This window comes from Lonchura striata, chromosome 7 (assembly GCF_050655825.1).
Source record: "Lonchura striata isolate lonStrDom1 chromosome 7, ASM5065582v1, whole genome shotgun sequence".
NCBI classification, from domain to species: Eukaryota; Metazoa; Chordata; class Aves; order Passeriformes; family Estrildidae; genus Lonchura; species Lonchura striata.
The window spans coordinates 21236286-21259638 of NC_140709.1; the positions used below are offsets into that span (position 1 = coordinate 21236286).

At 37.5% G+C, this 23353-nt stretch overlaps 1 protein-coding gene across 2 annotated transcripts in view; it reads right to left on the reverse strand.

The window, feature by feature from the left end:
- Positions 1 to 23353, reverse strand: part of SP3 (Sp3 transcription factor) — a 206263-nt gene that overhangs the window by 155605 nt on the left and 27305 nt on the right. Inside the window, exons 6-8 of one of the 2 annotated variants that reach the window (XR_014956716.1) lie at positions 19939 to 20135; positions 9690 to 17756; positions 215 to 8776 (exon numbers count right to left, since the gene is read on the reverse strand). Coding sequence is in view for 1 of the 2 variants with exons in the window: in XM_021552472.2 (XP_021408147.1) it covers positions 17440 to 17756; positions 19939 to 20135 (514 nt within the window). In the remaining variant the exon portion in view is untranslated. Of the gene's footprint in view, positions 1 to 214; positions 8777 to 9689; positions 17757 to 19938; positions 20136 to 23353 lie in introns of those variants that run through there. The other variant, XM_021552472.2, reaches the window with a different exon arrangement.

Consider the following 23353-nt stretch of genomic DNA (forward strand, 5'->3'; position numbering starts at 1 on the left):
AAATAAGCAAATTTACAGAGAACATAAAGACAAAAAACCAAATATTTTTTAACAAAGTCAGATTTTCAATAAAATAGAGCACAAGTCAAATTTTGTGACAAACAGGTATTTTTAGCATGCATCTTGGAATCTACAAACCATACATGTATATGGCCATTCAATATTTATATGCAATATCAAAGAAGCAAGTGAACAAAACATGAATTTTCCTTACCCTGACTGAAAACTCCTGTACCAGGACAACCATATCCACAGAGAGAGCAGCATTATTTGGAAAGAGGCCAGATCAGACAGATGGCAGAGAAAAGGGAATCAGTGAAATGTTCAGTGTTGAAAAGTTTCAGTAGCAATGTAACATGCTAAATGACAAAGAAATTGGTCAGTCTCTTCATCTTCTGATATTAATAAAACCAAAGGTATAGCATAAGCAAAACATATTTTTTGAAATTAAATGAATATAAATTAAATAGAAATGAATAAAAATTACTATAAATAGATAAAAAAAATAAATATAATCATCTGTGGTTTTGAGAAATTAATTTAAAAAATTCAGTGAAATAAGGTACCAAACAGTAAATTTTCTCTATACATGTAATCCAAAATATATTCCTGGGTTTTCCAAATAGAATACAGTGTATTAAAAAATCCATGCCATTTAGCTACCTTGATTTTTAACATTAATTTTTGGAACTAGAGTAATTTGATTCTTATCATTTTTATGAACAGCATGACCACCAGTAAGTTTCAAATTTATAACTTTGATTTTTAAAATGACAGATTTAGTTCAATCTGTTTAGTGTAATCCAGTTCAGGTGCACAATCAATAGGCTACACCCTTCAAGCCACTGCTCTTTTTTTGATGTAGTGCTGCCACAAAAAACCAAGACAGACATGATCTGCTTTCATGTTTAATTCACTGAGCTTAGGAATGCCCAGTGCAACCCCCAAATAAAGATTTAACCATATCTAATTAAGCTATTAAACAAATAGTCAAGCAGATCTGCTCCTGTTTCAAAGAGCACACAAAATGTTGATGTGGCACCATCATTCAGCCACTTTTACTCCCCACTTGAATAACTCTGGAAGGTTGATAGTTTGGGAAGGAAGTGCTAACTACTCCAGCTGCATCCATAGTGGTCATGGAGCCAGGTGACAGTGAAGAATGCAACAAACACCTGCTGAGACACTGGGGGAAATCCTGGTGAATTACAGTGAAACCAGGTATCGTTTGCAGACCCTCTGAGCAGTACAAGGAAAATATTTTAGCTAGCCACACAATTAGGGGTCCTGCAAACATTTCTGTGTTAAACACATGCCAGAGTATCTGTACATACTCTCTGTATCTGCTCCTATCCAGCTCAAAGATGTGGACAATGTGGATCTCACTGTGCCACTCATCATGCTATACAACTATTTTCATTTGTGCTGCCACAAATAAAGAAGTAAATATAAAAGTGGTACCTCTGGTATGAAATCTAGCTTTTGTTGTCAAGATTATTTCCTCGCCCAGTGACATGAAAGTGATCAGTATGCCATTAGGTGGATAAAACAATTAAAAAGTTTCTCAGAACTAACTCTGTCATCTTGGACAGCAAAATTACTGCTGAAAGGAGCCACCAGCACATTTGTTTTCATTATAACCGAATGCACCATCCTCATCAAAATTATAATTTGACAGGGATTTTTTTTGTTCAACTCATGACAATTTATCCATGTCAGTATTTATTATCTTACTGTCACAAAAGCGCCTATGCAGACTGTGACTTCATTATCCACACATGAGTTTAAAGCAGTAGTTTGCCTGATAAGATGTGCCAAGCAGTTTATTACTTTGTATTTGCCAAAATTATTTTGTAACAGGTCACTGGGTTTTTCTCTTAGAAAGCAATCTGTATTAAACATTTTCTTAAAATATTAGATACCCAATGCTTCTACTGGATTAGTACAATTAATTGCAATACAGTGCTATAGCTTCAATTAAACACATCTTGGAATAAAAATTAATATTAGTTGTAATGAAAACAACTATTAATTCTCAACTATATTTTCTATTTAACACCTCTGTAAATTCTCAGAAGTGATTGTTTTTGTCCACTTATAAGAATATAAACTGGGAAAAAATTGATTTATTATTAGCAAAACACCAAGATCAGGAAGTGCTGAGTCTTGGCAAAATTCTGAACATTTTACATACTACTCTGGAAAAGTAACAAAGGCACAACAAAATTTACCAACAAGGATATAGCTATGTAACAATATACAGTAGACCACTTTAGTGATGAGTATTTTGTTTATGAGAGAATTGGATTTCTGGCTGCAGTTTGTTCCTTCAAATGTTAAGATATTCTGTAAACAGGCTGTAAAAAGATAGGCTGTAAAAAGCCTTCTTATATTCTCTGTAGAACATTTTCCTAACCACCACCAACCCTCAATATGCTCACCTTTGTATGATGCTGATTTGTACTTTCTAAACTTGCTTCCATCTCTTCTGCCTAATTTTTTTTCTGAGGTACATCACCTGAGTTGACCTCAAAAGTCAGCAACACTCTTCATGAGTGTTGCTGACTTTTGAGGTCAACTCAGAAAGACACTGGTCTTTCTTGACTGGGACTTAACATTTTATTTTATTTTTAATATTTGCCTGCCTTTGCAGAGACTCTATGGATGAATTCCTGTGATTATGCCCTCCAGTTTCCAGATTTCTGTCAGGTGTTTTGTTTCCCTGTGCTCCTCTGTCTGCATCTGAAGTCTCTAATCTTACACCTATGTGGCAACTTCTTTGGGACTCTGTCTTGGGTTACTGTTTCCCCCAGCCCCAGATATTACCTCTTTTGACTTCAAAAATAAATCCCTTTAGTGTACACATGTCAACACAAAGTACTTCAGTTCCCTAATATCTGCATGTTTCAGCTCTGACAGCTCTCTCTGGGTAACTAGCTTAATATCATTGTGACTGAAACAGAGCTGTTCCTATCCTCACCCTTGTCTCTCTCCAAGTTAACCTTGCACAAGGTCTCCTGTCATAATACGGCCATCCTGCAGATTCCTCAAGCACGTAATTCAGATATCTTCAACTTAGACTGCTCTATAGATTCTCAAATAGCTACATACAATAATTACAGAACCTTGCTGCTTAGTGCATGAGGTAAAGTTTTTCCCAACCATCTATATAGATAAAAGTCTTCTCCAAGCTCTTACCATCTTGGTTTCTTCTAATTCTGCCAAACTTCATCCTGTTGGATGGTCAAATAGTAACACATATATCTTAGCAACACTGCCCTTCATGCTCAAGAGGAGATTTTTCAGAAATAATTGTTCAGGATCATGTTATCTTCAAATCCGTCCTTCCAACTTTCTTTATGGGTTTTGTTTATTTGTTTGGGTTTGTTTTTTTCTTTTACCACTGTGTCAGTTAAAAGCTGATAAAACTGCTGTGCTATGCTCCCAGAGCTGCACTTCCATTGGGTCTTCTGGTTCCTGGTTACACCTACACTGCAAGGTCTTTGGAGCAGGGCCAGCTTCTTGTGTTTGTACAGTGCCACCCACAGCAAAGCCCATTTTATGACTTGGACTTCTGGAGCACATAGACCAGTACTGCAAACCACAGCAAAGCATCACTGTGGTAAGAGCAGCTGTCTCTGTCAGCATAACTTTCCTTGCTGCAGAAGGGAGAGAAATCCATCAGACCCTTCTTCCCACACTCGTCTGCTGCAGCTTCTCTTAGCAAAACAGTGTCTGCTTGACTTGGAGGCAGTTTCTCCAAGGGACACATCAGTGTCTCACCCTTTGAAGTCTGTCAAGCAATCAACCAGCTCTTTCTTCCTCATCTGAGAAAGAACAAGGTAAAGCTTTAAGGGGCAGAGCAAACAAAAACTGTCAAAACAAGCATGGTTGGATTTAGAGCCTGTTATATTTAAAGAAATGCTAGATTTACTCTAATGGGCTTTGACAAAAGTCCCATGTTACAAGGAAAACACGCTGAAATTGGCTTTGTCATCTCAGGAAGAGGCAGAGCTCTTCCAGTCCTACCATTTCCTTATCCAGCCATTCCCAGCCACCTGCTGGCAGTTCACACTCCCTCTCCAGGCTGACTTCCTGTAAAACTAACATATTCCAGCTGTTCTGTAGTCCCAGGCCTTAACCCTTGCTTCCCTTGACTAAATACTCATTGTCTTCTGCATTTTTGTTTTTCCAGAGGAATTTCGTGTCATGGTCTTTATGTAACTCTGCGATGAGGCCTAAGAGAAAAGGTGAACTGTTTAGATTGCAGAGTAAAATAAACAAATAAAAATGTCCCAAAATGGGATCTTCTTCCTTTGAATTCAAGCATGGAAATTCTGGAGGGGTGAATAAGATAGCAATTATCTCTTCTGGATCTGAATATTTTGCAATCACTTGGTATTTTAATTCTAATGAGAACATAAAAATAAATTATAAACAGGCCTTAAGAATTTCCCTTTCAAATTTATATCTCAGGAACAAAATTATTCCTTGCCACCCAAGTTTTATATATATACTCTTTCTATACTTTTCATATATATATGGATACAAACGCCTTTATTCTAGTTCTGTAGGAAAACTGCTGCTTTGGTAAATGTACAAAAAGCACATACAGCCTTAGTACTGTTGCCATGTGTTACTGGTCATCGTGAAAACAAATTAATGGGAAAAAATCCTACAGTTTCTGTCTAAAAACAAAAGAAAGCCTTATTTTGATTTCACTAAACTAAACAAAAAAGTATTATGAAAATTTTGTATGTGTCTTCTTGTCATACTCATAACCAGACACAGTATCAAGAACGAGTACTTGTTCTTCAACTCCATCTGTGGTTCCCTCCTATTAGGGGAACAGTAAATAAGTTGTTGCTGCCATTAATTCTTCAAGAAGGTTGCTTTACTTGTTGCTTTTCAAAATGTATTTTCACATCCTCAGGTAGTGTGTGTGGCCAGCCATTGTAACTGTTTACAGTTCAAGTGGGATCTGTCAGTAAGTCAAATGCAGGGACATAATTTAGGTTCTATAATGTGAATCTGGGAGATGATGGGGGTAAAATACATTTCTGAAAGAAACCTCTCAGCAGCAGGAGGTCTACAATGACTGTACAGACATGAGGATAACATGGTGGCATGCATTTAAACCCACCTTGCACTCCAGCTGTTCACAAATGAAAAGTCAATTCATAGTCTGCACGCTATGTCTGTTTTGTGACAGGACATATTACAAAGTCATTAGCTGATATACCTTATTGCAGGACCAAGGTACTCTCAAATGCTTACACATGGAAAAAGCACTTGGGGCTGCAGTGAAAATATCCATGAGGGATGGCACTGACGTGCACCTTACTGGAGGTATTTACACAAGGCAAGCCAGGTGTCAAAAGGGGAAAGCTGATTCAATGTTCTCGATAAGGACTTATTTTGAGAAACTGCCTCATTTATTAGGAACAACAAGGTTTCAGTGATCATCAGACATCTTAACAGGAGGCTAAAGTGCACTTGGGCCTACATCTGAACTTTCATGGAGTTGAGAGTCCCTATCAATAAAGTAAAAATTATTGGAATAACAGTTTTTACTACACAGAAATAAAGCAACAAAATTAATTCAAATTCTAACTTTTTAAAATTGTATATAGTTATAGATATCTACATTCTCAATCTTTAAAAATATTTTAAATTATATATTACTTGTAAGGGAATCAAAAACTGTACTATATGAAAAGCAATTAGAGCATTGTATATCCATAGGAAGTACTTCAACAGATATAGAGAAAGAAGAATAAAATTGATTACCCTAAAGCATGCAGAAATTGGTTCAGAAATCTTTCAAAATTTTGCAATTGAATTATTAAGGTAAATATGGGAAACAACAAAAAAACCCCCCTGTGGATGAAGACTAATCTCTACTGAGCCTATATCCAGAGGTTTTTCTCTGCCCTTAAGAAAGCTAAAGAATGAGGTATGGACTATAATTTGGATGTTTATTTCTAGATCAAGTATAAATTACTCCCTGGTTCCTTTTGCCTTTTGTAATTTGTGGTGTTTAGATCTTGCCTCTTAACTTTGCTAAATTCAGAGTCCATCAGAAACTTTTCACTATGACAGGAGCACCTGTGAAAGAAGAGAGCTGGTAGTATCTACCAACCCAGAACACAACTGACTTTCAAGAGAGCTAAGATGGCAGTCACAAGAGGTTTGGTATAGGCTTCATGTGAAGATGCAAAAATTATATGTCTGAAGAGTGGAAATTAGAGAAGCATTGATTTTAACTCTGCGTTATAAATCTCTCCAATTAAGTTTTGTATGTGACGCTTTAGGGAAACTTATAGAGAAAATGAGAACATGAGTTTCCTACTTAAGCTTCTTTTTTATAAAGTGGAATGCCAGTAAAATAGCCTTCAATTGCCACACCTCCAAATGACTGCTGGAGATCCAAGATATGGGGACACAGGGCAAGAAACATAACTTTATTTATTTTTTTGACCTTACTCTAACCTGTGTCTTTGGCAGTGATTATATCCTTCTACTATAATGTACAGCAATGACATTTAACAGAGATCCTTTAGCCAGCTCTTGCTAAGCAATGTATCAACTACCAACAGCAAAAGCCGACCAGTCTTTACAAGTTGCTAAGAAAGGTGTTTAGAAGTATTTGAAAGACAATCTCTAGGCTAGTTAGCAATTTTCTGAAGATATTTTCTTGGTTTTTCTTATTCAGATAGCTTCAAATGGTGATTTGGGCAGCTGGAACCTGGGGGCATATTTGCTTCATTACATAAAATATTTTGTCAGCTGGAGCTGATTTTGTGTTAGCATACAGATGGACATAGAAAAACTTCAAAGACCTTACAAAATATTTTGTTTTAAATGTAAATACCACTCTGATATCATTACTAGCCAAGATAGCTTGTTTCTCTTAGCATTTTACACCTTATATAACAATAATCTCAGAGTTTTATTTTGCCTGATACAAATTTTCATTAAGCTTGCAGAAAGCTCTTTCTGTCTTTCCTGACTGATTCAGGTTTAATTGGCCTCTAAGGATAGTAAGATGTTTGAAGTCTCTTTCAGAATCTGTGTTCCTCTGCTTCTTTGCCAAATATTTTTATTTCATATAGCAATTTGTTTCTATCAGCTTATTTTCTCCATTTTTGCTACCAAAGCTGTTACATTTTTTTCTCTTATACTGTAATCATTCCCCTCCATCAGTGGTCTTGGAAGAAACAGCATTTTTTAGGTAACTCCACCTTTTATTTCAAAGTCCATTATGTTATGTTCAAAACAGGTTCAGTCAGAAGATTTTTTTTTTTCCATTTGCCTCTACTCCGGTCTAAGTTAATCTCTGTAATAGATGTGTGGGTTGACCATGCCATTTAACTTTTTTCCAGCAAGGCCAAACTGAGTATGAGGAAGTCGGAACATAATTGAATCTAAGATAGAGACAGGATGAAGAAAATAGAAAAAGAAAGTACTTTTGTCTATAATTTTGAATTTCTTATATAATAGGGGTTTTTGGTTTTCTTTCTTAATAACCACATAACATTATCGAAACTTTTTTTCCTTCTTTCTGTCAGGGAAGCCTAGCAATCTTGTATGATTTTCATCAAACTGAACTAAAAGTTTTTGTATCCTTTGGTATTTTCCTGATTTTTCATTCTCTTCTGTGTGGATATAGAAGCCTCCATTTCAGCAATATTCTATTTCCATAAAGAGTACTAAATCTATTATTTGCTTGCTGTACTTTTAATTGTGTTTTTAGAAGAGTTCCAGAAACAGTCCCATTCTGCAACAGTAATTAGCAGATCTCTAAGCTGCTAGCTCACAGTTTTTGGGCTGCCTTTGTAACCAGTACACCTCTGCTCCTCTATGCATCTTTATTTATTTAACAGATTTCCAGCCATAATGTTTGTAACAGTCAAAGCCATTTCTTTTTCCATTGGTGGGCACAATTTTCAAATTAATGGCCATTTTATACAGCTGAATATTCAGAGAGCCAAGCCTGGCCTGAGATGGATTCTGATTTTTCACAGATGGCACTTGGTTTTTCAGTAGAGCAAACCCCAAATTTTGAACCATGACATCCTCAAATATGGTCACAGGCTCATGTCAAATTCTGATGTTCAAAATCTTTTAAAATGGAAGGACAATTGCTCCAGAATTTGGTGAAGTTTTGGATGGTAACAGCAGACATTTTATCAAAAGGAGTCTAGCAAAAGTTCATAATGCACTGTACAAAGTTTTTTATGTGTAAGAACTAAAAATTTCTCAGAAAGGCTAAACCAATATCCTCTTTATACTTTCTACAATAGGGAGAGAGAAAAAGTTAGGGGAAATAAATAATAGGGAAGAGATAGAGAAATAAAATATTAAGACAGAGAGATGACTGTCAGAAACTGTGTGCTTCTGATCCAAATGTGGTGGATGTTTCCATTAAAGCAGCTGTCTCAAATTAATAAACACCTTGAATGAAATTCTGCATCTCCTAAACATCCAGGGGGATAAGATTCCACCACAATCCTTGAGATCAAATGAAGTATCCATATAGAAGTTTAAGACTGCCATTAGCATGCCTTCTGTAATCCTTCTTGAAATGAAAAGAATGAGATAGAATAGAACTGAAAAGTTTAACAGTTTCATGCAAGAATTTATGCTTACCTGGCTGAAGAGAATCAGGAAAGTTTGTATTCCTAGCTCAGGTACTTGTTTGTAACTTGTCTTGGACCTTTCCATTTTTCTTCCTTAGCATATACAAAATTTCCATGCTTCAATAAATAGGGATCTAAGTTAACAAGCAATGATAAACAACAAAGCCTCACATTATGTCACTATTTTCAAATACATTTTGAAGTCTTGGGATTGTAAATTCATATTTCGTTTGCCTGCTCTGCACAAGTCGTCTGCACACACTAAATGGACATATCAAAAAGTGTGCTGTCAAACAGAAACTAAATGAGAAAAGAGAAAACTTCTGGCCTCTGTGGCATTTTACAGTTATGCTATTTCAAATGTTCCTCAGATTAAGCACAGGTTAAAATATACTCAAAGAGAAATGTCAGTTAAAATTGCTGGGATCACTAATATGTACTGAACACTGCACTTGAAAAACAAATCACATTTTACATGCACACACCAGTCCTTAAACATTCAGATTGCAAACTGTTTATATTTGACGTGCCAAGTGGGGGGGGAGGGATGGTGTTAATTTTTTAATAACTTAGATAATTATTAAATTTTTTTAAATTTGTTGTAATCCTTCACAACTGCTTACATGCTTTGGTTCTGAAATCTACACTCTTGCAATGTTTGGTACGCAATTTTAATATAGTCTGTTTCTAAAGTATGAGAAAAGTCATGAACATTGAGAGAAAATTTAGAACCCTAACTCAAAATAAAAAAAGTGTTTCACCTGACTTACATTTTGTGGTGTAACGCTGAACCGAGCCTTAATGTGGCAAAACATTTATGATTTTTTCATAAAATTTATCAAAATTAAAAGATATAACTTGTGCATAAGCAATAAATTATTTATGAATTTGTAAACTTAATTATATGTTTTCATAGAAGTGAGACTTTTCTCTACTTGTAAAGGCTTTATTGCATGAAATTATACAGATAGGATAATGCAGTCTTGACTAAATTTTGAAACCTATTCAATGACTGGACAAGAGAAATTCATAAATAGCTTTTTTTACCTTAACATTCCCAGATGTAAAGATCTCTTGAAGTGACACCAGGCCAGTTAATTCTGCTCCTTTTTCACATGTTCAACATTCAAGAGCAGAGTTGTCAGTTTGTTTTTTCACCCACTGTCTCACTCATAAACAAGACAGAACAAAGTTTTGACCATTTCTACCCCAAAGCTCTCTGCCTTCCAGAAACAGACAGGAAACATCTGTTGCTCTTGCTTGAAGAGGCAGGAGGAACAAAGAGGCTTCTAAGAAATTTGGAGAGCTGCGGAAGAGACAAGTATTAAGGGAGGCTGAAAATGAAGGCGGTGGAGAGATTAACACTGGAAGGTGACAGCTCGCCTCCCTTACTCTGCTCCTGAAGTTTGAGTTGACCATGATTATTCCCACTCACTAGTGTTCAGTATTGTATGTGTACTGAACAGGAAAACTGTAAAATTTGCCACATCCTTCAATCCTCCTGAAGTTGAAATATTCTGTTATAGCTACTCCTTCTTCTGAATATTGTTAAAACTTTCAGGGAAGCTGGAAATCCCTGAACCTCCAAACCCTGATGAGCAACTACAAAATTGGTAGTATCACAACTGAAAATTGAACTATTTTAATTCTTCAGGTAAATACTGACTGGGGAGGTCAATTTTTTTTTTTAAGGAAATGTAAGAAAAGGCATAAAATTATATTAACATAAAATTATATTATTTTTAAAAGGTGTGTTATTTACAGGAACAAACTTGAATAGCTCCTTTGGAAGCTATTAAATAATTATATGCTTAGGACACATTACATGTAGTAAAAACAGCTACAAATGTACATGGAAGAATTATTATTAAATCCCATGAGCTCAGATGGCATCTTTGGTACAAATAACCCCAGACAGAGCTCTGGATGTAGGTCAGGAACACGAGGCTGTGACACCTATGGCTGCCTATGACACTGCCTCATGTCTCACTGGCATGGCAGCACGCCGGCCAAGCCCCGCTGAAAACAAAGGCCGCCAATGCCACACGGTTACACGTGTGCCCATGCCTGCTCCCTGCTTGTCCTTGTCCTTCTCAGCTGGACCTGGGCAGCCCTTGGGATGGTCCCCAAGAGCCATAAGGTTACTCAAGCTGTGCTCTGTGTGCTGTCCATGCACAGGCCTGCGTTAGCTGTGGGGCTGTGGGGGCTGTGAGGTCTGTGGGGCCCGTGGGGTTTGTGGGGGCTGGGGGAGCTGGGGGGGTTGTGGGGTTTGTAGGGGCTGTGGGGGCTCTGAGGTCTCTAGGAGCTGTGGGAGCTGTGAGGGCTGTGGGGCCCATGGGAGCTGTGGGAGCTGTGAGGGCTGTGGGGTCTGTGGGGCCCATGGGAGCTGTGAGGACTGTGGGGTCTGTGGGAGCTGTGGGGCTCATGGGAGCTGTGGGAGCTGTGAGGGCTGTGGGGCCCGTGGGAGCTGTGAGGACTGTGGGGTCTGTGGGAGCTGTGGGGCTCATGGGAGCTGTGGGAGCTGTGAGGGCTGTGGGCCCCGTGCCCGCCACCAGCGTCCTGTGGGGCCTGGAGCGTCACAGGGCAGCTGCCAGGGCCCTGGGGACCAGCCCTCACCGCAGCAGGGAAACAAAGCCTCTGGGGCTGGGCAACCGAGAAATTACCTTTTCCTCAGACAATAAATAAAACCAACATGCAAAAAAGCTGCAGAAGTGAAGCCACAAGCAAGCCTGACACTACCACAGGACCAGCCTGTTCCCCTGTATTTAGTTCCTAAGATACACACAATATCCTTGTACCCCAAATGAAAGGATTCAGCCAAAACGTGACTCAAGCAGCACAGTTCAAGCTTCAATACATATCTGGTTTTCTCCATCATAAATCACCTATAGTAGTGCACATTTCCAGGTACAAGTTTCATTAGTCCTTGAGAAACAGTGCATATTATGGCAAATCTCAGTCTAGCATGTGGGCTTCTGCTGGGATTATGGAATATATGACCTAGCAGGAAAATTACAAGACAGAGAAGTGCACAGCTCAGTAAAGAACAAAAAAGCAGTAAGGGCTGTTATAAAAGCATCATGACTGTCAAAAAGCTTTATGTAGCTCTCAAGTAATTTTTTTGAGTCCCCTTTCCTTGCTTTATTGCATCTTGTCTAATTCATCAACAGCCCCCTCAAATGCCTGCAGTCACACCAGCCTGGAACCTATACTCCAGAAGGTTTCACTGGAACACCAGGGATTAGGATCCTAAAACTATATTAACTCTTACTATTGTGTGTCTCCACAGTGTCCTGCAACCCAAGTCACTTATCCAACCCATCTGTTCCTACCTCTTTCCCACTGTCCTCACTTTGTCCTCATGCTCATAAGTCTTCCTACCAGCCCACAAGAGCAGTCTTTTCTTATCTGCTTGTTTGGTGTCTGGCACAAGCTGCTTTTTACCAGGTCACATACCTCAGGTCTTCTTATGCTGCTCCCCCATGCTGCTCTTGAGAAGTGTGGCAGAGGGCTGCCCTACAGCCCTGTCTGCTTCAACCACACTTGAACATTACCTGTTTCTTTATGCAAGGCTACAGCTGAGATCCCAACAGGGAGCCAGTGTTTACATACTAAGGGACACAGCTGTGCCAGATTAGCTTGTGCTCAACACCTCTGAAACAGACAAGGAGTACAATCAGAAATAGCAGGAGCTCAGAAAAGTAGAAGGTCCCAGTGCAGATTGCAGCCAAGCTAACAATATAAGACATATGGCTACTACCCCTCCAGGAGCTGTAATTTTCACCACTAAACCTTCCAGCAGTACCATTTGGAGTACTAGAATCACAGTCTAGTACCTTCTTCTAGAGTGAAGAATGGCTGACAGAATTAAAGTCTCCAAACCACAATGGCAGAAGCAGCAAGATCTTTTGTATTCTACTACTTTCTTGATGTACTGATGATTCGTGCAATGGCCTAAACAGAGGACAGAAATCAAGAATCAATTTAAGCAGTAAATGTAGAACAGTCCCATCTAACATCATCATGATGTCTCCATCACAGGGTAATTACATAAACAGAATCCCATTGATTTTCCTTGCAAATCGGATGTCTTTTCTTCAGATAGCAACATGTTACATGCTGTGGTGTTTGTCTGTCAAATCAAAACATGTCCTGATCGAAGAAAATCATCCAGTTAGGAAGCAACTGTGATGAAGTAGCCATTTGTGGTGTTTGTGCATAAATGATAAATAAAATTCTGTGGATACTTTACATAGAGTAGGTTCCATAGAAACATAGAACTTAAGAATGTGTGTAGGTGGGTTGCCCAGTATATGTGAAAATCAGGGGCTCCTTTAGATAATGTAAAATTTCAGTGATATTTTGTCCATGCCTGGTACCCAACTCAACCATCTCTGATGGTTCTTTTCTTGTCAGGGGCCACAAGACTCTTGCCTGAAAGACCTTTACAGAGAAAGGCGAGTTGGATTATGCGATACCACTTATCAACTAATTTTTGCTGTTTGAAAGTTTTTTCTGTGGTGATCTGTCATACCATAATCCTTGTAAAGATATTGTTCTTCAACAAATTTTGTGGAAAATGCGGCTATATTGAAAGATATATACAGAAGTGAATTTTGTTTTAGCTGTAGGCACGCCAAAAGCATGGTCAAGATTTGAACATTTGGTGACTGTACGAACAGCAGTGCTCAAGCAACAAATAATTCTAAATCTTGCCTTGTGCCTCTAAATATTTTCCTAGTGGTGTCCATCTCATGTTGAGCTCAAAATCTGTGTAACTGAGTCTTCTGACAGAAGAGAATGCATAGCTGGGGAAGGAAGGCTATCTCCTTGCAGGTAATTTTCATAGCATTCTTCTGTGAACTCTGAAATAATAAGGCTTGAGAAGGGTACCAACTTGTCCAAACAGAGGCTTGTACAGTGTCAAGATGCCAAAGTGAGCTCTGGAATTACAGAGATTCTGTTTTGAGTCACAAATGGTTTTCTTTTAACTTAGTTCCAAGACGAAAGAAGGAATTACATGTAAAATGGCTTGTAAAAAATGTTTCCTTTTGACACAATCTTTTAGAAACTAGAGCACAGAACAACCTGATGCCAACCACTAGTACTCCTGATGAGCAAAATGGCTATTATTCCTGTCTAGTTAAGTCAGCCATGTAATCTTCTGCCCTTTACAGTACATGCTCTATACACCTGGTGTTAATCGTAGTGGTAAAAATCTGTAGGAAAGACAGACAGCTGCTAATTAATTCTTCACTTAAAGAAGCCAAGAACCATTTTTGACAGGTGATTATTAGTTCCATCCCTTCATTCCCCAACACCCAGAACAATTTGTGAGAGAACATAACAGAGCTTTCCTGAAGCCATTGGCAAGGCTTATCTTCCCAATTCCAGCTGCTCAAAATGCCTAAAACTAAGGCCTGTTATTTGTTCTTCAGACAAGTCCAAAAAAGTGCTCTGCAGAGTCCATTGCCAGAAGAAAGTCTACATAATCTGACCAGAAATCTGGCTCCTTACAAGTCTTTCAGTGACAATGATATTGTCCTTAGTCATATTGCTCCTTGACCTGGTAATTAACAATAATTAAAAGCTCTTGTTTTCTGCAAAAATCAGTGTTAGTTTGCAATGCAACTTGCAAGGATCAAACCATTAGTTCATTCAAGAATTAACACAATACTGAAATCATAGCAAATATATGTACAGGCCTTGTACTTACTGAAAGTTGAACCACTGAAATTGGTAACACAGGATGCTCTCAAACTCATGCTCCCTTGCAGACCTAGTTTTAAGGTCTTAATTAGTGTCTACCCAAGACTGTAAGAGATAAAAACCAACCAAGGATCAAAAGGCTACCTTACCAAGAAACTATACAAGCAAGAAGCCTGACATGAAAATAAGTATGTAAAAGGATAAGATTGTACCAGCAAGAAGCACATCAAGCAACCATTATCAGGAAACCATGAAGACTTGAAAAGCATTCTACAAAATGCACACTTTTGTCTTGGTATCACATGAATGCCTAGAGGACCAGAAAAGAGGCCATGAGGTAGCAAAAATCCTAGATACACCAAAGATCTTGGGCTCGTGAATCTGTGCCCTGGGGGTGAGCAGGGAGCTTTCAGAAAATACTGTCCCACAACACAAACACTATGGCTGTGAGCCATTAGGCCCTTTAGCTGTAGGCTTTCCATGAGACTTCCAGAGTTAGTTTCTTCCAAAACATCTACCTTCTGAAGCTTAACAACACATCTTTTTATAAAATTTGCTACCTAAACACTAATTAAAGTAACCACTTGATGTAGTGAGCTTAAAAGCTCTTCAGCAATGAGACATCAAAACCCTTGACACCAAAACAGCTTCATCCACAGATGAACATCACTGAAAGTGTCATTCCATAAAACTTGTGAAAAGCAGTTTGAATAAGGAAATAGCCCGCTTCCCTCCCACTTAAAATAATGCACTAATACAGCTACTGATGGCTAAGAAATGAGAAACAGAACCTAAGTATTAGAAACATGCTAATATGCTCTGTACACTACAACAGCTTTTGAAAACCAAGCCCATTCACCTGCCTAAAGGAAGTGGATTCAGAGCATGTTAGTATATTGACAACATCCACGGAACATTGCAAGTCTAAGAAGAACTGTCTTCCCTCAAGCTGCTGCTCTCATCCCAACCAATTTCATCCTTTCATTTTATAAAACAGACAATTAAACTGATACTGATTTAACTCCCTTTTCTCTGTACCTGTCAATTCCTGTTGCTCTGAATCTCTAAAAGATTTGCATTAATTTTTTTTCCACCTAACTGCAAATTCAGAAAATCTTTCCTATATATGACTTCCAGTTCTCATTTTTCTAGGTTGACTTTGCCTGGTTTATCCTAAATTATCCTGGTCTGTCCTCTGTCATTTGATACACCAAAACTTAAGACTTTACAAATAAAACCTTTTTACTTTCATTAGAGCATTACATGCAACCATTACTCTCTTTAATCTCATAGTTCTCACTTAGTCACAGCTCCTTATTAATACTCCATGTAAACTTAGCATGTCAGAGGATTTAAATGCAACCTATAGGATGGAACCTACATATTCTTCATGCCCTGCTCAACATGAGAGCAAAACATCCCCACTACACCAACACAGCACATTCGTGTGCATGCACATCCAAATGGGGGTTTGTGAGCGAGGAGGTAGAAAATTACCATCTTTGTGTCCATAGGGAAAGAACGCAAGTTTCTCCTTCCCACCATCTACTGCAAAATAATACAACATCTCAGGCTATCAAGACATATTATGAAACTGAACCTTGTTAGTTAACAAGAAGCACAGTAAACTCAAGTCAAAAGAAAAAAAAAATAGTGTTTTATTAACTACCACACTGTTATAATACACTTTAAACGTACAATAAGGTAGCCTTTAAATTTGAGGTGGTTTTAAGAATAACAAATGAATAGATTTCCAAATGTTTGTAAATAGGTGAACTGCAGTAATTATTGTTGTACATTTTTTGAAAATGGTATAGCACTTACAGACTGGCTATATAACTTCATTTTGTACATTTTCTATAATTGAAAATATAAACAGTAATTAAAAAATAAAAAGAAAATTCAGCATAATAAAAAACATATATGTTTATCAGTTAAATGTACTGGATACATACAATTTTTAAGGGAAGAAGCAAAAAAGGAAAGATGGCTGATATTTCAATGCAGATTGACTAACCAAAAACTAAACAACAAACAAATAAAAACCTCATAACCCCCCTAGTTCACTATGACTATATCCATATGTTTGGGAGTACTGTCAATATGGAAGTGATTTTTCTTTTGTATTTGCATATGTAATATTTTACTGGTAATTTACATGATGGCTTTTAAGGCCCTGGCATACAGATGTTTTTTTTTTTGGAAAAAGATTAGATAAAAATCACTGCTGAGACGCAATACACCTTATTTTTGGTCCTCCAATGTTCAAAAGAAGGGATATACTTCACTATAACATCTGCCTTACCACCCAAATGCTTCAACCTATACATATTTATTTTTCTTAATATTTTAAGCTTTTTAAACATTGGTTATATTGCCCACCTTGGTTATTGAAAGAACATTAACAAGACATCATTTTGGCAAATTAAATCTTAAACATGGCTTTTCAATAGGATTTAAAAGGTGACTATCCCTAGAGTTCCATGTTAAAATGTAGTTTGCAAAATCTTACAAGAGTAATGCTTAAAATATTGTACATAGTTAACCTAATTAAAATAATTAGCTTCAAAATGACAAGTTGATGAGCTAAGTAAAGCCTACACTATGTAACATTTGCTTGGAAACTTGATTTGTCAGTTATGCATAATAAAAATTCCAGTCATCAAGAAAATTACAAAATTTCTTTTATCATAATGTGATTTCTTTTCACCCATCAACTTCTTTTATCTTACAATAGATAAATACCAACATGTTCTCATTTTTTTTTACACTAAACCACACAGGATTGATGCATTTGGTTAGACTACCATTTCCATCGTTAAATTCTTTTTTTTTTTTTTAATATAACTTGGTAAAATTTCTTCTCTTCTAGATTCCAAAAGTACCTACAAAACCCATGCAATTTTACCATTTTAATATACTATGGAATATCATACAAAGTAAGGCATTTCAGTGTCATGTATAACCAAGTTACTGTCAATCCAAAAATTTTTGCACATCAATAAAAAGATATCTAAGAACTTAGGAACAATATTCTTCTCACTACTGTATAAAAATAACCACAATTAATAGGTATCTTGTGTAATATTTACTCCATTGTCTCGTTTCCCGAAACTGTGACAAGCTGTAAAGGTATTTCAGTGTTGGTAAGAATATCCTGATTGCTGGTGCCAGATGTATTAACAGTTCCTATTCCTGAAACAGAACCTTGTTGAATATTTGCAAGGATAAGTGTTGTTCCTCCTGCAGTAATCAAAGTATCATCAGATGTTGCTTCTACTGATGCCAGCACTGTACTGCTAGAGTGAATGCCTTTTTTATTCTGATGTGTTTTAATGTGTTTGGCAAGATGGTCACTTCTCATAAAGCGTTTTGAACATTCTGGACAGACAAATTTCTTCTCACCTGTCAAAGAAGGAAAAAAAAATTCAAGAACACTAAAAATTAAAAATAAACTTAATGCTTTTTAGAGTCAGAATTCTAATAAGAATTATACTGAGGAAGAAAGCGATTGAACATGATAAACTTGTGTGTTATATTTCTTGACACCCATACAAATCCTATGCAATTTATATAAGAAACTATTTAATTTTCTGGCTGTCACTGAGCCTAGGGAGATCTTTCAGGCATGCTACAGAATATAGCCATCTCATATCCTCAGGCTGCTAAGTTTCACTGCAATTATTACCAATAAGTAACTTCTAGGAGGAGAACAAAACCTACCAAATGATGGACAGAGAAGACTCTATGACCTATAGTACAATCACACTTGAGACTGACACACAAGATCATAGGGTAATTCAGGTTTGAAAGGACCTCTGAATGTCTGTGTTCTGATCCCTTCCTAAGCAGTCACCTATGAGATTGGATCTGGTTGCTGAGGAATTTACCCAGTTTTCTTGAAACCTTTAAGGATGGAGACTGCAGGAACTCTACTGTCATCCTCTTCCACTGCCTGGCTATTCCCACAATTAAAAAGCTTTTATTTATAGCTGTTCTGAACCCTTCTTCTTTCAACATACATCTGCTGTCTATTATCCTTCAACCAATACACCATCATCAGGGAAAGTAATTGCCTTAAGGATGGCCTTTGCACGTAACTAGAGAATTACTACTAAGCTCCCCATCATTACTGTTCTCTTTGTGCATCTGAATCCTACAGTCTTTCCTCATAAGGCAAATGTTCCAGCTTCCTGATCATCTTGGTCACTCATTAGTGAACTCAATCCTGTCATCAATGTCTTCCTTGTACTGGCTGCTGAAAACTAGATGCCATATTCTAGATGCAGTCTAACCAAAAGAAGGTAATAATCCCTGTGATCAGGGTCCTTGCTTCTGTTAATACAGCTCTGGGCATTGTTGCTGCTGGTCTTTGACCATGTTCCACTTGTCTATCAAGACTCCCAGGTACTTTTCAGAAGAGCTGTTCCCAACCTCTCCATGCTTAGCCTTTGTTACCCTAAGTGTTAATTCCATCCCAGGTGCAGTACTTTGTGACTGTTCTTGCTGAACTTCCTAGGATTCCTGTTAACCCAATCCTTCAGCCTCCATCCCTCTGAATAGCAGCCTTGCCATCAAGTGTATGGACTGGTCACCCCAGTTTGGAGTCATCCACAAACCTAAGAAGGTTAACAGAATTGTATTGATTCCTCCAGGTCAATGATAAAAATCTTAAGAGGTCAAATGATAGATCCCTGGAGTTCTCTACTTTTTACTGGTAAGCAGGTGCACTAGGAGCTATTAACCACACCCTCTGAACTGGATCATTCAACTCGCCTTTTTTTAAAAACCATCAGCCTGTCCATTCAGACAGATTGTAACGTCCCAGCTTGGATTTAGCATCCAAAATGGCTACACAAAAGCAGACCATTAAGAACAACATGGAATACTTTTCACAGACACCCAAAGGCATTTTTCTAAGCAATGTAAATGCTGATAAACACAAAAATTATTTATCTATGAGTTTTTCAAATACTATGATTTTAAAACGTAAACATGCTGTTGAATGCAAATATTTAGTTTGTAAAAAAACAGATAAAACAGACAACAGATTTTAAACTAACTGCTCCTGCATTAATTTATTTTCTTTGTATTGGACAGAAGGAGAAATGTGAACCTGAAGTTACTAATCAGTGGTCTAACCATGAAACTAGAAAGTGTAGAATGATGCACCATCACATGCTCTTCTTTGATTTTAGGAATGATTATCTAATCCCCAGGCCACCTAGTCTGGGGATTTTTTTTCTTATTGAAGTTTTCTTTTTTCTTCTTTATTGAAGTTTTAAGATAGAACAAGAGTAATAATCTGGTTCAAACAAATGAAATGTATTGCTGAGCCTGAATCAAAGTATTCTGATTAAGCTACGTTAAACATCAGCTTAAATGTCAGTTTGGAATCAAGAGGTGTGTGTTTTATCTCCTCAGACCTACCAACGATTCCAAAATAAGATCTAGCTGATTTTAGAAAAATCACACTGCCTGAAAATCAATCCAATTCAAAGATCTGTTCTCCTCTTAAAAGTTATTTATCCAAGCTCAGTCCATAGCACTCCTTTAGTTAAATACACCAGAATCAAAGACTGGAAACCTGTGTGCGTTCTTCGGTGTCGCTGGAGCTCATCGCTGCGAGTGAACCTTTTGCCACAGAACATCCAATTGCAAACAAATGGACGCTCTCCAGAATGCCAGCGGAGATGAGCTCTCAAGTGTGAAGTCTTCCCATATACTTTGCCACATCCTGGTATGTGACAAATGTGTTGCTTCTTTTTCCCCAAATTGGAGCCTCTGTTTAAAAAAAAAAAAAAAAAGAGAGAAGTTATTCATTCTAATACATTCCTCCTAAATACTGGTCCTATACATACATGAGGCTACACATACCACAACAGATCTGCAAGCCAACCCAAGCAACTTCATGTTCTTGTTTCAAATACAACTGGATTCCAGAACACTCCGCAAGGAGCTGGAAATAAATTCTATAATGCTATCCCAGCTCCACAGAAACTACAAATTCAGCTGTGTGTGAAATGTTATGTGATAGAAGCATAATCTTTAACAAGCATACATGCATATGAAATTGGAAATACAGTTATTACAGCAGTTTGTACCACTTTGGTGCTGAAGTGCCCATATTTAAATTTCTCAGAGTTTCAGGCTTTTACCATATCAAAGATAGGTTAGGTGAAGAAAAACACAAATTACTGCAACTGCCAAAATGGACACTGGGGATTTTGGCAACTGGGTAGAGAACAGATGGGACTTTTGGCATCTTGGGGAATCCTGAGAATCAGTTTAGGATTTGAAGACAAGCATACTAACCTGAATGCTTTCACTAAAAGAGGTGGAAGCTGATCTTGCTGACATTTAAATTATTTCCTTGGTTTTTCAGTTAAAAAAAAGAAATCCATCACAATGAACACAGAATTCAAAGATAATATAAAGCAGACTAACCTTGATGCTTATTTTAAGATGCCGTCTCACTGAAATGGTAGGTGATCAGGGGAAACACCTGATACAACAGCCTATTGTTTTTTTAATCACATCACAAGAGATAGACCCAGAGAAAGAGATCAGTCTGGCCAGTGCAGGGCATCATGACTGATTTTAGCCAATTTAAGTGTTTGCTATTGCTGAAAGGGGCACTTGAGGGAATAGGTCTGGATGACAACACAGCTATACAAATGGTAAATGCTGGTACAAGGGAGGAGACTGGAAAATGCAGCCAGGCATCAGACCACTTTATTCATCAGCAATGTTAACTTAGAACACCTTAAATGGATTCTGAAATCAGTCTTGAGTGCTCCATCCTCTATGACTGATTATACAGTTTTTAGCTGCCTCCCCATGGCAATTTTTTTCTTTAAACTGGGTGCTTTATCTTCTGGTTTACATCTAGCAAAGGTTCAGGTTAAAGTGTGTGCATGCTTCAAGGTGCTAGCAATTGTCACAAGCATTTCTGAACATGCACAAAAATGAACTCACTCTAAAACCCCACAGTGTCTAAGGGGGATTCCAACCTAATCACATATGTACCTAAAATATTACAGTCCAGAAAAGTAAGGAGATAAAGTCCCATTAAGTCCTATAAGATTCTCAATATAGAATAATCTTCATAGTGCTTCATTAGTCATTTTGTCTCAGAAGATAAAAAAAAAACATCACCCGTACCTACTAATTATTTGTCATGAAAAATACAAATTTTGATTTCAGAACAAATTCAATAGAAGCAGAAGCAGAGTCCAGAAGGCTTTTGATCCTGTTGCAGCAGGAGAACCATTTGAGGACTTCATCCTCACATCTTTTCCAAATAAAACTCTAGTGTCTTCCCTTCCACAGTATTAGTACAAATAATTTGTAACTTGGCACGATATAGTACACAAATTGGATGAAATTGCATCAAAAGTCCCTCAGAATAATGTTAATATTCCTATGTCAATCATTTGAAATGGCTTCATTACACCTCTAGTCTAGACTGAAGGAAACCAAGGTTCAACTCATGGTCATTACTCATGGTCATTACATGTGCATAGGTGATATAGAACACACAATTCTAAGCACCTCATCTAACTGCTGACAGAATTCCTTGGCAGACTCTGAAGTTCCAAGTGAGAGGGAAGTAAGGATCCACAGGATGAAACTCACAAGGCTACTGTGAATTAGCAACTAAGTGTATTTATTCTATACAACTTCATATGGGCACCTACATGTTTGCTTCATGTGTGCTCTAAACTAACAGGATACAAGCCAAATTCTATCTGGACACTTTGCAGCTGAGACAGTCTGGCACTATGCCCTAACACATGATGCTAAGAGGCCTTTCTTGCTGCACTGGCCAATAGCCATCATAACTGAAGAGATGTACATCACTCCAACCGATTCCTTGAGTGAAGTCTAAAGATCTATTCACAATAAAGTATTTCCATAGTTCATTTTAGCTTTACAGAGATTGGATATGATGTTTTTCAATAACCAGGCTGACTGCCAGGGTTTAAGCAGGAAACACCTTCATCCACTGAGAAACTGGACTTTATATTCAGCAGTATTTCCAGCAATAACATTAAGTATTTCAAGGGTAAAACACAAACTTTTTAATTATTTGAAGAATGTGGTTTTTAGAGCAACATACCTGCAGTGGTACTCAGAAGCACAGCTCCTCTATATATCAGACAGTAGCAGTCATATCTCAATGTAATATAACTGTTAGGAGGGTGAAAACTCTAGGTGTAGCTGAGAGGAGAGTAAACTTTCTGCTTAACTTCAGACATCTTAACTAGAATCCTAATACATTCTGTTTGGAAACAGAGTCATCCTTTCAGGCATGTGTCTGTCCACTTGCTTATTCCCCATTTATTATATAAGCTTGGGGCTAAAAGGTGTTGATTTACAAATCTAATATATCCTCTTCTTCCTTTCCTACTTTCCCTCTCACCAAGTAAGGCAAAGGTAATAGTGGCTTCCCACTTCACAAAACTGGTACGAATCTGAAGACTACAATGTAGTTCAGTTCCAAAAGCCAACAACAAAAACCAGAAAAAACTTCTCCACTTGCCTCTGAATCCAGAAACAGAAAATGCAGCAAGAAATACCAAAACCAACACTATATGATAGATGAAATTATGATGAAGTCTGCATATGTGAAGCCATTTTCCTTTTCCTTCTCCATTCAGAGCATAGGAGCAATAGTATTAATTGAGTGAAACATTATTCAGTTTTTTCACACTGATTTAAAGTACTTTTCTTTTTTTAGTAGTTACATGTTATTTCTGTACTACATTAAACACAAAATTATTCATTTCTCCAGGGCTTTTTTTCCTCATCACAGGTACTGACAACACTCACAGTCTCCAAGCAGCTCACAAACATTGATGGCTTTATCATCTTAACATTTTGGTATGGTGAATCTCAACTAGTACAATCACTTTCTACCTCCAACTATGAGGTAGAAACGAGACCAAAATTGTCAAACACCCACCAGCTTGAGGTGTCAAGGTTAATGTAGTAGAAGC